The sequence below is a fragment of the Chiloscyllium punctatum genome, chromosome 2 (genome assembly GCF_047496795.1).
Source record: "Chiloscyllium punctatum isolate Juve2018m chromosome 2, sChiPun1.3, whole genome shotgun sequence".
NCBI lineage: Eukaryota > Metazoa > Chordata > Chondrichthyes > Orectolobiformes > Hemiscylliidae > Chiloscyllium > Chiloscyllium punctatum.
In genome coordinates, this window is record NC_092740.1 from 43889386 (window position 1) to 43905495 (window position 16110).

Consider the following 16110-nt stretch of genomic DNA (forward strand, 5'->3'; position numbering starts at 1 on the left):
GGGAAAGCTTTACTTACTGATGTGCTATTAAAATAAAACCAGCCTGTTTTCAGGTTTACCTTGGTCAGTTGCTAGAACTGTTGCAGTAGTTGTGAACAGTTGGGGTAACACTTATAGGGACTGTCATGGCTGCAGTTGCGGGTGACTGCAACTGCCACAGTCGCCATCACTGTTGCGGGAGCAGCTGGTACCATTGCCATCGCTGTTACAGGTACCATTGCAGTTGCAGTTGCAGCAACTGTTGCTGTGGCAGTTGCGTGAACCGTTGCAGGAACATGTTGCCGTAGCTTTTGCAGGAACTGTTAGGGGAAAATATTGCGGTCGCAGTTGGGGAACTGTTCCTGGAAAATGTTGCCGTAGCAGTTGGGGGAACCGCTGCCGGAGCAGTTGTGGGAGTGTTGGTGGAACTGTTGCCCTAGCAGTTGCCATACCAGTTTCAGGAACCGTTGCGGTACCAGTTTCCAGAACTTTTGGGGGAACATATTGTCATAGTTGTTTCGGGAACTGTTCCCTTAGCAGTTACAGGGGCTGTTGTGGGAACTGTTGCCGTAGCAGTTGCGAACTGTTGCCGTAGCTGTAGCTGTTGCCGTAGCAGTTGGGAACTGTTGGGGGAAATGTTGCCATAGGTGATTAGATTAGATTCCCCACAGTGTGGAAACAGGCCCTTCGGCCCAACAAGTCCACACCGACCCTCCGAAGAGTACCCACACAGACCCATTTCCCTCTGACTAACGCACATAACACTAAGGCCAATTCACCTGACCTGCACATCTTTGGACTGTGGGAGTAAACCGGAGCACCTGGAGGAAACCCACGCAGACACGGGGAGAATGTGCAAACTCCACACAGACAGTTGCCCGAGGCTGGAATCTAACCCGGGTCCCTGGTGCTGTGAAGCTGCAGTGCTAACCACTGAGTCACCATGCCACCCTAGCTGTTGTGGGAACTGTTGCTGTAGCTGTTGCGAGAGCAGTTGGGTACTCTTTGGGACCTGTTGCCGGAGCAGTTGGGAACTGTTGCAGTAGTAGTTGCGCAAACTGTTGCGGGCACTGGTATGGTAGCAGTTGTTGGAACTGTTGCCATAGCTGTTGGAACTTTTGGGGGAACTGTCGCCATATCAGTTGCGGGAAAATGTTGCCATAGCAGTGGAGAAAATTTTGCTGTAACAGTTGTGAACTGTTGCCATAGCAGTTGGGGAACTGTTGCGGGAACTGTTGCGATAGCTGTTGGGGGAACCGTTGTGGAAACTGTTTCTGTGGCAGATGTGGGGACTGCTGGGGGAACGGTTGCCATATTAGTTGCGGTAGCAGTTGGGAACTGTTGCCTTAGCTGTTGTGGGGAAATTTTGCAGTAGCATTTGCGGGAAAATGTTGCAAGAACTGCTGCTAAAGCAGTTGGGAGCTGTTGCTGTACCCTTTAGGAACTGTTGTGGGAACTGTTGCCAGGTGTTGGGAACTGTTGCCCCAGCAATTGGGAACAGTTGTGGGAGCTGTTGCGGGAAAATATTGCGGGAACTGTTGCCGTAGCAGTTCTGAACTGTTGCTGTAGCTGTTGGGAATTGTTGCCGTAGCAGATGTGAGAACAGTTGTGGGAACTATTGCCAAAGCAGTTGGGAACAGTTACAGGAACTGTTGCCGTACCGGTTGGGAACTGTTGCCGTAGCGGTTGGGAACTGTTGCCATAGCTGTTGCAGGAACTGTTGCGGGATCTGTTGCCGTGTTTCCTGCAAAAGCTAATGCAACATATATTGCAACTGCTATGGCAACAGTTCCTGCAACAGCTGTTGCCATAGCAGTTGGGAACTGTAGCGGGAACTGTTGCCATAGCTGTTGGGAGCTGTTGCCGTAGCAGTTAGATTCTGTCGTGGGAACTGTTGCCGTAGCAGTTGGGAAGTGTTGTGGGAACTGTTGCCGTAGTTGTTGGAAACTGTTGCAGGAACTGTTGCCGTAGCTGTTAGGAACTATTGCGGGAGCTGTTGCCATAGCTGTTCGGGAGCTGTTGCCGTGGAAGTTGGATACTGTTGCGGAACCTGTTGCAGAACCTGTTGCTGTAGCAGTTGGGAACTGTTGTCGGAGTAGTTTGGAACTGTTGTGGGAGCTGTTGCCGTGGCTGTTGGGAGCTGTTGCTGTGGCTGTTGGGAACTATTGCGGGAGCTGTTGCCATAGCTGTTTGGGAGCTGTTGCCGTAGAAGTTGGATACTGTTGCGGAACCTGTTGCAGAACCTGTTGCTGTAGCAGTTGGGAACTGTTGTCGGAATAGTTTGGAACTGTTGTGGGAGCTGTTGCCGTGGCTGTTGGGAGCTGTTGCGGGAACTGTTGGGAACTGTTGCCGTAGCAGTTGGGAAATTTTGCGGGAACTGTTGCCGTAGCAGTTGTTGGAACTGTTGTGGGAATTTCTGCCGTAGCTGTTGGGAACTGTTGCCAACTGTTGGAAAGTGTTGTGGGATCTGTTGCCGTAGCAGTTGGGAACTGTTGCGGGAGCTGTTGCCGTAGCTGTTGGGATCTGTTGTGGGAACTGTTGCCGTAGCTGTTGGGAACTGTTGCCGGAGCAGTTGTGGACTGTTGCTGTAGCTGTTCGGGAGCTGTTGCAGTAGCAGTTGGGAACTGTTGCCGTAGTAGTAGGGAACTGTTGCCGTAGTAGTAGGGAACTGTTGCCGTAGCTGTTGTGGACTGTTGCGGGAGCTGTTGCCATAGCTGTTGGGAACTGTTGCCATAGCGGTTGGGATCTGTTGCGGGAATTGTTGCCGTTTGCAGTTGGGAACTATTGCGGGAACCGTTGCTGTAGCTGTTAGGAATTGTTGCCATAGTAGTTGGGAACGATTGCCATTGCAGTTGGGAACTGTTGTGGGAAAATGTTGCCATAGCTGTAGGGAACCGTTGTGGGAACTGATGCCGTAGCTGTTGGGAACTGTTGCCATAGCAGTTGGAAAATTTTGCCGGAACTGTTGCCGGAACTGTTGCCATCGCTGTTGGTACTATTGCAGGAACTGTTGCCATAGCTGTTGGGGACTGTTGCTGTAGCTGTTCGGGAGCTGTTGCCATAGCAGTTGGATACTGTTGTGGGAGCTGTTGCCGTAGCTGTTGGGAACTGTTGCCGTAGTAGTAGGGAACTGTTGCCATAGTTGTTGTGGACTGTTGCAGGAGCTGTTGCCATAGCTGTTGGGAACTGTTGCCATAGTGGTTGGGAATTGTTGCTGTAGCTGTTGGGATCTGTTGCAGGAATTGTTGCCGTTGCAGTTGGGAACTGTTGCGGGAACCGTTGCTGTAGCTGTTGGGAATTGTTGCCGTAGTAGTTGGGAACGGTTGCCATAGCAGTTGGGAACTGTTGTGGGAAAATGTTGCCATAGCACCTGGGAATTGTTGTGGTAGCTATTGCAGGAATGGTTGCCGTAACTGTTGTAGCAACTGTTGTGGGAAACTGTTGTGGTAGTAGTTGGAAACTGTTGCCCTAGCAATTGGGAGCTGTTGGGGAAAAAGTTGCGGGAACTGTTGCCGTAACTGTTGGGAACTGTTGCGGGAATTGTTGCCGTAGCAGTTGGGAATTGTTGTGGAAACTGTTGCTGTAGCTGTTGTGGGAAAGTGTTGTGGTAGTAGTTGGGAAATGTTGTGGCAACTGTTGACCTAGCAATTGGGATCTGTTGCGGTAGCTGTTGTGGGAAAATGTTGTGGTAGTAGTTGGAAAATGTTGCGGGAACTGTTGCTGTAGCTGTTGCGGGAACTGTTAAGGGAAAATGTTGCGGTTGCAGTTGGGAACTGTTGTGGGAGCAGTTGCCATAGCGGTTGGAAACTGTTGCCGTAGCAGTTGGGATCTGTTTCAGGAAATATTGCCGTGGCTGTTGTCGTAGGCGTTACAGTAGCAGCCGCGAACTGTTGGGGGAATTGTTTCCGTAGCTGTTGCTGAAGCAGTTGGGAACTGTTGTGGGAATTGTTGCTATATCTGTTGCGGGAACCGTTGTGGGAAAATGTTGTGGTAACAGTTGTGAACTGTCGCGGGAAAATGTTGTGGGAACTGTTGCCATAGCAGTTGGGGAGTGTTGCGGGAACTGTTGTGGGAAAATGTTGCCATAGCACTTGGGAACTGTTGTGGTAGCTGTTGCGGGAATGGTTGCTGTAACTGTTGTAGCAACTGTTGTGGGAAACTGTTGCCGTAGTAGTTGGAAGCTGTTGGGGAAAAAGTTGCAGGAACTGTTGCTGTAGCTGTTGGGATCTGTTGTTGGAAAATGTTGTGGTAGCAGTTGGGAATTGTTGCCATACCAGTTGGGAACTGTTGTTGTGGGAACCGTTGTGGGAAATGTTGTGGTAACAGTTGTGAATTATTATGGGAAAGTGTGTTGGGAATTGTTGTGGGATCTGTTCCCGTAGTGGTTGGAAACTGTTGCTGTACTGTTGGGATCTGTTGCAGGAATTGTTGCCATAGATGTTGGGAACTGTTGCCGTAACAGTTGGGATTTGTTGCTGTAGGTGTTGCAGGAACTGTTGTGGGAAAGTGTTGCCGTAGCTGTTGGGGTCTGTTGCGGGAATTGTTGCCAGGCGTTGGGAACTGTTGTGGGTGTTGCCGTAGCAGTCATGAACTGTTGGGGAATTGTTTCCATAGTTGTTGCCGAAGCAGTTGGGAACTGTTGCGGAAATTGTTGCCATACCAGTTGGGAACTGTTGCCGCAACTGTTGTGGGAAAATGTTGCCGCAACTGTTGGGAACTGGTGCGGGTACTGTTGCTGTAGCTGTTGGGAACTGTTGTGGGAAAATGTTGCCGAAGCACATGGGAACTGTTGTGGTTGCTGTAGCAGAAACTGTTGCTGTAGCTGTTGTGGGAACTGTTGTGGGAAAATGTTGACGTAGCAGTTGAGAATTGTTGTGGGATCTGTTGCTGCGGCTGTTGTGGGAAAATGTTGTGGTACCAGTTGGGAACTGTTGCTGGAGCAGTTGGGAGCGGTTGTAGGAACTATAGCCGTAGCAGTTGGGATCTGTTGCGGGAATTATTGCCATAGCTGTTGCAGGAACTGTTGAGGGAAAATGTTGCCGTAGCAGTTGGGAACTGTTGCCAGGTGTTGGGAACTGTTGTTGGAGCTGTTGCCGTAGTGGTTGGAATCTGTTGCGGGAACTGTTGCCGTAGCTGTTGGGACCTGTTGAGGGAACTGTTGCTGTAGCTGCAGGGGACTGTTGCTGTAGCTGTTGGGAACTGTAGTGGGAATTGTTGCCATAGCTGTTGGGACCTGTTGAGGGAACTGTTGCTGTAGCTGCAGGGGACTGTTGCTGTAGCACTTGGGAACTCTTGCAGGAACTATTGGCGTAGGTGTTGCCGCAGCAGTCACGAACTGTTGGGGAATTGTTTCCATAGCTATTGCTGGAGCTGTTGCGGAAGCAATTGGGAACTGTTGCGGAAATTGTTGCCATACCAGTTGGGAAATGTTGCCGCAGCTGTTGGGAACTGTTGTGGAAAATGTTGTCAAAGCAGTTTTGAACTGTTCGGGAAACTGTTGCCATAGCATGTGGGAACTGTTGTGGTAGCAGTTGTGGGAACTGTTACGGGAATTGTTGCCATAGCAGTTGGGATTTGTTGTGGGAACAGTTGCTTTAGCTATTTTGGGAAAATGTTGCAGTAGCAGTTGGGAAATGTTGCAGGAACTGTTGTGGTAGCAGTAGGGAACTGTTGCTGTAGCAGTTGGGAGCTGTTGGGAACTGTTGTAGGAACTGTTGCAGTAGCAGTTGGGATCTATTGCGGTAGATGTTGCAGGAACTGTTGTGGGAAAATGTTGCCACAGCAGTTGGAACTGTTGCAGGAACTGTTGCCAGGTGTTGGGAACTGTTGCCGTAGCAGTTGGGAGCTGTTGTGGGAAATGTTACCATAGCAGGAGGGAACTGTTGCCATAACTGTTGCGGGAACTGTTGCCGTAGCTGTAGGGAACTGTTGTGGGAAAATGTTGCCATACCAGTTGGGAACTGTTGTGGGAAAATGTTGCCGTAGCAGTTTTCAACTGTTAGCGAAACTGTTGCCGTAGCACGTGGAACTGTTGTGATAGCTCTAGCAGGAACTGTTGCCATCGCTGTTAGGAACTGTTGCCGTAGCACCTGGGAACTGTTGCGGCAATTGTTGCCATAGCAGTTGTTGGAACTGTTGCCATAGTTGTTGGGAACTGTTGTGGGAAATGTTGCCACAGCTGTTGGGAATTGGTGCGGGTACTGTTGCCATAGCTGTTACGGGAACTGTTGTGGGAAATTGTTGCCGAAGCAGTTTTGAACTGTTGGGGAAACTGTTGCCGTAGCACGTGGGAACTGTTGTGGTTGCTGTAGCGGGAATTGTTGCCATAGCTGTTGAGGGTACTGTTGTGGGAAACTGTTGTTGTAGCAGTTGGGATCTGTTGTTGTAGCTGTTGGGATCTGTTGCGGAAACTGTTGCCGTAGCTGTTGCAGGAACTGTTGTGGGAAAATGTTGCCATAGCAGTTGTGAACTGTTGCCAGGTGTTGGGAACTGTTGTGGGAGCTACTGCCGTAGCAGTTGGGAACTGTTGTGGGAACTGTTGCTGGAGCTGTTGGTGTAGCGGTTGCAAACTCTTGCCTTAGCTGTTGGGAACTGTTGCTGTAGGAGTTGGGAACTGTTGTGGAAAAATGTTGCCATATCAGTTTTGATCTGTTAGCAAAACTGTTGCCGTAGCATGTGGGAACTATTGTGGTTGCTGTAGCGGGGACTGTAGCCATAGCTGTTGGGGACTGTTGCTGTGGCAGTTGTTGGAACTGTTGCCGTAGTTATTGGGAACCGTTGTGGGAAATGTTGCCATACCAGTTGGGAACTGTTGCCGCAGCTGTTGGGAACTGTTGTGGGAAAATGTTGCCGTAGCAGTTTTGAACTGTTGAGAAAACTGTTGCCGTAGCATGTGGGAACTGTAGTTGCTGTAGCGGGAACTATTGTGGTAGCAGTTGGGAACTGTTGCTGTAGCAGTTGGGAGCTGTTGGGAACTGTTGCCCGAGCAATTGGGAGCAATTGGGAGCAGTTGGGATCTGTTGTGGGAATTGTTGCCGTAGCTGTTGCAGGAATCATTGTGGGAAAATGTTGCCATAGCAGTTGGAAACTGTTGCAGGAACTGTTGCCAGCTGTTGGGAACTGTTAGAGCCATAGAGTCATAGAGATGTACAGCGTGGAAACAGACCCTTCGGTCCAACCCGTCCATGCCATCCAGATATCCCAACCCAATCTAGTTCCACCTGCCAGCACCCAGCCCATATCCCTCCAAACCCTTTCTATTCATATACCCATCCAAATGCCTCCACCACATCCTCTGGCAGCTCAATCCGTACATATACCACCCTCTGCAGGCAAAAGTTGCCCCTTAGGTCTGTTTTATATCTTTCCCCTCTCACCCTAAACCTATGCCCTCTAGTTCTGGACTCCCCGACCCCAGGGAAAAGACCTTGTCTATTTATCCTATCCATGCCCCTCATAATTTTGTAAACCTCTATAAGGTCACCTCTCAGCCTCTGACGCTCCAGGGAGAACAGCCCCAGCCTGTTCAGTCTCTCCCTGTAGCTCAGATCCTCCAACCCTGGCAACATCCTTGTTAATCTTTTCTGAACCATTTCAAGTTTCACAACATCTTTCTGATAGGAAGGAGACAAGAATTGCACGCAATATTCCAACAGTGACCAAGCCAATGTCCTGTACAGCCGCAACATGACCTCCCAACTTCTGTACTCAATACTCTGACCAATAAAGGAAAGCATACCAAACACCACCTTCACTATCCTATCTACCTATGACTCCACTTTCAAGGAGCTATGAATCTGCACTCCAAGGTCTCTCTGTTCAGCAACACTCCCTAGGACCTTACCATTAAGTGTATAACTCCTGCTAAGATTTGCTTTCCCAAAATGCAGCACCTCGCATTTATCTGAATTAAACTCCCATCTGCCACTTCTCAGCCCATTGGCCCATCTGGTCCAGATCCTGTTGTAATCTGAGGTAACCCTCTTCGCTGTCCACTACACCTCCAATTTTGGTGTCGTCTGCAAACTTACTAACTGTACCTCTTATGCTTGCATCCAAATCATTTATGTAAATGACAAAAAGTAAAGGGCCACAATTTCTGCCTGTAATCTCCCTTCAGAATCTCAACCTTTTCCCTTCCAATGTAGTTGGTTCCAATGTGGACAATGACCTCTTGCTGGCCTCTCTCCCTCGTGAGAACATTCTGCACCCTCTCTGAGACATCCTTGATCCTGGCACCAGGGAAACAACACACCATTCTGCTTTTCCTCTGCTGGCCACAGAAACGTCTGTCTGTACCTCTGACTACAGAATCCCCTGACACAATTGATCTCTTGGAAGCTGATGTACTCCTTGTTGCATTAGAGCCAGTCTCAATACTAGAAACTTGTCTGTTTGTGCTACGTTCGCCTGAGAATCCATCACCCCCTACATTTTCCAAAACAGCATACTTGTTTGAAATGGGTATATCCACAAAAGACTCCTGCCCTTGGTGCCGACCTCTCTCACCCTTCCTGGAGTTTATCCATCTATGTGACTGTATCTGAGGCTTTTCCCCCCCTTCCTTTAACTGCCATCCATCATATACTGTTGCTGTTGCAAATTCCTCATCGCTTCTATCTGTCTCTCCAATCGATCCACTCGATCTGATAAGATTCACATCCAACAGCACTTATGGAAGATATAATCCGCAGTAAACTTAAACTCTCGTTAAACTCCTACACCTGACAAGAAGTACATATCACTGCAAAGGCCATTTTTGCTCCTTCACAATCTACAGACCCAGAAAATAACACCATCTTATTCCTCTACAAACACTTAAATTAATAGCTATGGCTTATATTTTAAGTTTAATCAAAAGACTTATCTCCAAAAACATATAATCAAGAAAGAATCCATTGTAGCCACTACTGCAGCCTTTCTCTTGGACAGACTTAAAACAACAATTAACTTTTCTGATTCTGTGCTGTGAACTTCGCTCAACAGTTCCTCCAAGATTAGTTGTGAATTTCACTGTTTGTTAATTTTCCCAGATGCACTCCGATGTCCAGCGACACACGAATTCAAACAGCAAAGGTGGTAACTGTGCAGGTTTTCTCTCTCTCTCTCTCTCCTGCACTGTCCTCACCATGTTGATGGAGCTGTTGCCGTAGCTATTGGGAGCATTTGGGAACTTTTGCGGGAATTGTTGCCATAGCTGTTGTCGTAGGTGTTGCAGTAGCACTTGGGAACTGTTGTGGGTAAATGTTGCCGTAGCAGTTTTGAACTGTTGGGGAAACTGTTGCCGTAGTACGTGGGAATTGTTGTGGTTGCTGTAGCGGGAACTGTTGCCGTAGCTGTTGGGAGCTGTTGTGGGAAAATGCTGTAGCAGTTGGGAACTGTTGTGGGAACCGTTGCTGTAGCTGTTAGGAACTGTTTCCGTAGCAGTTGGGAATTGTTGTAGGATCTGTTACCATAGCTGTTGGGAATTGTTGCGTAGCAGTTGGGAACTATTCTGGGAAAATGTTGCGGTAACAGTTGGGAACTGTTGAGGTTGCAGGTAGGAACTGTCGCGGGAAAATGTTGCAGTAGGAGTGGGGAACTGTTGTGGGAACCGCTGTGGTAGCAGTTGTGAACTGTTATGGGAGCAGTTATGGGAACAGTTGCTTACTTTATTGGTTGAGAAATTCTCAACGTGTGAACTCCCATTTTCCCACAAAATATTTTGTTACTAGAGCTCACAAGACCGCCTGTTGCTAAACGGGGAAGAAGCAGCCAATCCAAACGTTCAAAAGCAGCAAAATGTCGGGTTGAGTCGGAAACAAAATCAAAACGTTTCAATAATAAAGAGGAGGCAAGTGCATCGACAGAGGTTAAGGATCAGTTAAACAGGTAATTGCGTCTGTTATATATATATATAGCTCAATTAGTTTCACACCAGCACCATTATATGAAGATGCTGGATGTTATTTCAGTCTGTCTTTTGTACACTTTAATAAAACTGATATTGCTGCACTTCCAACATACTTCATTACAGATTAACATTGTATCTCGGACCTACGTTTTTGAGTTTAGACTGGAGACCAACCTTTTGCATTCTTAATTCTTTTATAAAAACTCACTTGCTAGTTTACCAAGTGCTGATGATTGATATTAAATTTGTGTTAACACAAATGCTTTTGTACAACTTGCTTTTTTTCCCAAATTAAATTATAGCCAATTGGAATAGGAAAGTCTGTTGGAAACTAAACAATGATGTCCCGTTGTATATCGTTATTCCCTGGTTTCCCCTTTTTTAGGTTTCTCTTTGGATTTGTGAAATGTGTTGAGGTATTTTCTAGTTTCTTGCTTCCAATTGGCTGGAACCACTCAGTAAATCATATACAGAGGAACCTTGATTATCCGAAGGACACAGGCAGGAAGTATTTTGTTCGGTTAATTGAACTCTGGATAATCGAATGTCGGGTAACATAGTTCAGCCAAGCATTGGGACGTTACAATCTCGCCAGATAATCAACGTTCTTCTGTAGTATCAATAAAAAAACCAAAAGGTTAATGCTTCAGTGTAGCTCTTCCTCAGTTGGTAGCACTCGTGCCTTTGATTCACAAACCTATTCTCGAATTTGAGCACAAAATTCAAGGCTGACACTTCAGTACAGTACTGAGGTCCTGTTGCACTGCTTGAATTAGCTACTGACTTTTGGATGAGATGCTAAGTCATGGTCCCACATGCCTCTGTGAATGGATGGAAGAGATCTTAAGTCACAATTTCAAAGAAGAGCTGGAGAGTTAAGCCTGATGACCTGGTCAATATTTATCCCTTGACCAACATCACCAGAGTGGATGGTCACATTGTTGTCTGTGTGAACTTGATGGTCATACCTCCTATATCTTTCTACAATGATGACACGTTTTAGAAAAAGTACACCATTGCCTGTAACACTCGGTGAAATGTCCATGGTCATAAAAAGTACAATATAAATGGAAGTTGTGCTTTAGTAGTCTTTGTTTCCCTTTCTTTCAAATGCAGTATGTTTATAAATGAGACACCTGATGGTTTATCTATAAATACTGCATTTCCTGTCTGTGTGAGAAACTGGAATGTACATGTAGTCCAACATTTCTCTCATTATCAGTATTGCTGTAAGCTTCTGTTCACTTCTCTAATTGTTACCAATTAACATCTTATTCAATTGATAAGTACTGTTGCATAGTGTACTTATAATTATGTTAAGGCAAAAGGTTTTACTATTGCGATCTGTCACAAGTGAAATATATATATATTTTACAGATGTGAAGCCAAGGTAGATGGAAGTGGAGATGCTTCACAAATGATTGGAAATCAGGAAAAGTGCATAATTCCAGAAGGTCCTGCAGGAATAATGGAGAGTGACGTTGACATCTTGAAACAGGATGTTGATGAGGTAATTAGAGGGCTTTGAGGATATCTGGACAGACTACTCAGGGAGAGTGTTTGGACGGCAGCAATTCAGAGTGCTGCTGGATAATTATTTCGGCAAAAGCCTTTGAGGGATATAAGGAAAAGAGCTGAGCAAGTTGAATGAGGGGATCATATAGAAATGATGCAGCCAGCTTGTACTTCACTATTTTCTTCTTCATGCATGAAGTTATAAAGTCCTTGAAAATCTCTGATGGAGTTGGTCTGATTTACTGTTACATGGTTAAGAGCTGTTGTGAAGTCTATTCGAATGAGAAAATGCTAAATGCTCTATTTTTAATTTGAAATAATTATTGATCAACCTCAAGGGCATTATGGGAATATGAAGCAAATACAGGCCTGCCCAGTGATGCTTGCATACAATCGACATAATTAAGTTTGAGTCGAGGGAGCACACAAGTGATGGGAGTGAGAGTTACATCTTCACAAGATTTTAAACGATTGAGGTCAGTTACAGATGTCATGATTCTTTGGCAGCCCTCAGGAAAGCATCTTAAACCAGTGTCAAGCTTCTGCCAAGATACATCAAATTATAAAGTCATAACCATGAAGCCTCAAACATGTCAGTAAGCAGGCGAACATCCCAATATTAGGGTGGGTGATTGGCTTTGACATCAAGACCGCATTTGACTAAGTATGGTATCAAGGAACCCTAATGAAACTGTACTTCACCTGGAAGCTATCTTCAGGACCTTGGACAACGAGGAGGGAGGAGGACTAGTTGGACCACAACCTAGAATACTGTGAACGAGTTTGGTCCCCTTATCTAAGGAAAGGAATACTGTCATTGGAGGCAGCCCAGAAAACCTTCTCTAAGATGGCCCTGGGTATGGAGAGATTTTCTAATGAGGAGAGGTTGGGTTTGTACTTATTGGAGTTTAGAAGACTGAATCTTATTGAAACATAATATTCTTGGGAATATTGACAGGATAAATGTTGAGAGGTTGTTTTTTCATTGTGGGAGCGTGTAGGTCCAAAGGGCATAATCTCAGAGTAAGGGTCACCCAGTTAGGACAGAGGCAGAATTTCTGCTCGGAGGGTAGTGAATCAGTGAAATTTTTTACTGCAGAGGACTGTCGAGGCTGGGTCATTCAGTACATTCAAGGCTGAGTCAGATAACTTCTTTTTTTATAAAATTAATAACAGAATCTAGGGTTATTAGAAAAGGCAGGAAAATGGAGTTGAGAATTGTCGTGTTTGCACTGAATGACATTGTGGACTCCATTGGCCAAATGGCATAGTTTTGGTCCCACACATAATGGTCTTTAACACTTGAAATAACACCCACTTTTCACCTGTATCTCTTCTGTACTATTGTTGGAACCCCATTTGATTTTTTGCTCTGGAGCATCTTCACCATCTGTTCCACTTACTTTACTACACCAACCACTAAACCTCTCACCTCTTTTCTACAGCACAAAACCCACCACTATTCCAGCCTGCTTTTGCTCTGAAGAAGAGCCAGATTTATTTGAAGTGTTTAACTCTATTTTTCCTCTGAGTTTCTCCAGTACTTTCTTTTTTTTATTTTCATCCCTTGGCATTCAGTGGTATTACATTGCTGGTAGCCTCATTATTGACATCCCAAGGGTTGCCGTTGACCAGAACCTGAACTGGACTAGCCATATAGAGGAATAGGTTAGTTGCAGTGTGTAACTCACCTCGTGACTCTCCAAAGCCTGTGCACCATCTACAAGGCATAAGTCAGGAGTGTGATGGAATATTCCCAACTTCTTAGATGAGTGCAGTTCCAACATCACTTAAGCTTGATGCCATCCAGAACAAATCAGACCAGTTAATTGCCACGCAACCCACCACTTTCAACATTTATTCCTTCACTAATGATCTGGTGGTAGCAGTGTGCACTATCTACAAGATACGCTGCACTGACTCAGCAGCACTTTCTCAACCTGTCAACTCTCGCATCTAAGAGGATGAGGGGAGCATGGGCACAAGTACGCTATGACCTGCATGTTCCTCTCTATGTTTCACACCTTCCTGACTTGGAACCAAGTTGCTGTTCCTTCACTGTCACTGGGTCAAAATTGTGAAACCTCACTCTGAACATTAGGGTGCCCCTATACTCCATGGACTGCAGCAGTTCAAGAACGCAGTTTACCACCAACTTCCATGGTATATTTAGGAATGAGCAGTAAATGGTGATCTATTCAACAATAATCAAATTGATTTTTAAAAAAATTGCTGTCATACAGCTGTTATGGATTAGGCCAGATTCCTCAAAACATTCTTAAGCAGGCAGCCCAGGACCATAACTCTGCAATTTGTTTTGGTAAGTGTACAGTGAAAATTACCGGAGTAAGTCAGCTAGGTAAACTACCAGGTTTAAAAAGATTATTCACAAATTACCCAATGAAACACAAAGAACAGAATAAAGTACCCCTACAGAACTCAGTCTATCCAAGCTAGACTTAATTATGCTGTTCTGAATATATATATATACAACAGTCCCAATAGCAACCCCCCTTAAAAACAGTTACAATGGAACAAATCCTTGCAGGTTGAAGTTAGAAGGGTAGAAGGAGAGCTTTTGACCTGTTCACACAGTCCACTGCTGAACTTCTGACTAGTTTTGGAATGAACTGCTCAGCTAGAGAGCTGACCACTCCCCTTTCATTATACAGGTCACTTCTAAAGCATGACCACTTTGGCTTGAAGTCTCATTTGCTTTCATATAAACAAAAAGGCCTCTCAATACCCTTTTAATCTTTGTACCAAACTAGTCTAATCAGAACCAGGAGTTGTTTACAACCCCTTTGAAAAAAAACCAAGGACACAGTATTCTTGAGAAAAGGAACAGCTTTGTGACAATAACCTCTCTCACACCGCTAACCCCCACCGCAAAGAAAAGAGACATCTAGTTTCAGGATGTGAACATGTGCACAAGGAGTTTCTGCTGCATTTTCATACTTTAATGAATCTCCTGTCTATTTAGAGAGGATTTCTCTGCCCCTACTCCAACACCAACTATAAATGTTGAAACAGCACAATTGACAGAGACCAATCATGATAGATCTATCTTTTCTGAATCCCAAACTCTCCTCTTCTTCTGTTTCTAGGTTAAGTTTTATAAGCTGAAGATCCCTTCATTCTGCCCCTTTGGATGAATTCAAGCTCTTATCCATTTATAGAGTTGCTTTCAAATATCCACCTGTCTGTTGGTAATTTGTCTGGGTCATAATGAAACTAAACTAGGTGGTCTGAGTAGGTGAACAAACTTTCATTTCAGCAAATTGTTATTTCTGTGGAGAATATAGAAGAAATGGTGAACTAATTTGATTTCTGTTTTAATATTAGGATAAGGAATCTTCCTCTGAGACAATTCCAGAATCAGTAAACTTGGAAATGCGAGAGCAGGTTGTTCAGGACTCCAACAAGTCTGCAGAGATGATAATTGAGGAACCGGTCAAGGCAGAGGAAACAATTCCCAAGGATCCATCTGATGCTGCAGAGGAGATTCCCAAGAACCCGGCTATCGTGGAGGATGAGATTCCCAAGAATCTGGCCAAGGCTGAAGAAGAGATTGCCAATGATGCAACCAAGGCTGTGGAGGACATTCCTGAGGATCCAGACAAGACTGAGGAGGAGATGGAAGAGGAGATTCCTCCGGAACTAACCAAGGCTGATGAGGAGATTCCCGAGGCTCCGATTGAAGCTGAGGAGGAGATTCCTGAGGATGCAACCAAGGTTGAGGTGGAGATTCCTCCAGAGTCAATGAAGCCTGAGAGAGAAAATGCTCGAGATGCAGTGAGGGATAAGGAAGAGGTCATTCAGGACTCAACAAACATAGACAGGGAAGTGAATGAAGCTGCTAATGGAGCACCTTCTGATCAGTTAGAAAATGCGCCTGAAGAACCCAGTCCTGAAGAAGACTTGAAAGATCACAGTGAAGGCAACATGACAGAAAAGGTAATGTTTGAAATCTTGTAGTTTTTCTTTCCTCATCCCATTTAGATTCACAAATCCACTCCAGCCTCTAAGATAAATAGGTTGAGCAGTGGAGTTTAACTCTGTTTCAATTGTCATTTTGAGAGACTGAAAGACGACATGTTTTTGTTAATTTTTTTCTTTCTCTCCATTATTATGATTGAACGTAATTCTCTTTTAAAATACTTAAGCTGCACAGTGAAACATCCTGTCCACCTGTCTTGGCTGATGTTTGGTATAATTCCTCAAAAGGACCTGGATGTAAGTTTGGTCGTTGAGCTGTATGTTCATTTTCAGACGTTTCATCACCATACTCAGTAACATCTTCAGTGAGCCTCCGAATGAAGCGTTGATGATGTAGCCTGCTTTTTATTTATTTGTTTGAGTTTCATTGGATTGGTGACGTGATTTCCTGTGATGATGCCATTTCCTGTGGTGACATCACTTCCTGTTCTTTTTCTTGGGGGTGGTAGATGTGGTCCAAATCAATGTGTTTGTTGATAGAGTTCCAGTTAGAATGCCATGCTTCTAGGAATTCTTGTGCGTGTCTGTGTTTGGCTTGTCCTAGGATGGATGTGTTGTCCTAGTCGAAGTGGTGTCCTTCCTAATCTGTATGTAAGGATACTAGTGAGAGAGGGTCATTCGTTTCATGGCTAGTTGATTTTCATGTATCCTAGTGGCTAGTTTTCTGTCTGTTTGTTCAATGTAGTGTTTGTTACAGTTCTTGCAAGGTATTTTGTAGATGATAT

The 16110-nt window shown here is 45.3% G+C and overlaps 1 protein-coding gene across 9 annotated transcripts in view; it reads left to right on the forward strand.

Annotated features, from left to right (window-relative positions):
• Positions 1-16110, forward strand: part of LOC140453335 (uncharacterized) — a 109940-nt gene that overhangs the window by 72395 nt on the left and 21435 nt on the right. For all 9 annotated transcript variants that reach the window (XR_011952367.1, XM_072547908.1, XM_072547924.1 and 6 more), the window contains exons 10-12: positions 9693-9849; positions 11249-11381; positions 14732-15343. Coding sequence is in view for 8 of the 9 variants with exons in the window: in XM_072547908.1 (XP_072404009.1) it covers positions 9693-9849; positions 11249-11381; positions 14732-15343 (902 nt within the window). In the remaining variant the exon portion in view is untranslated. The remainder of the gene's footprint in view (positions 1-9692; positions 9850-11248; positions 11382-14731; positions 15344-16110) is intronic.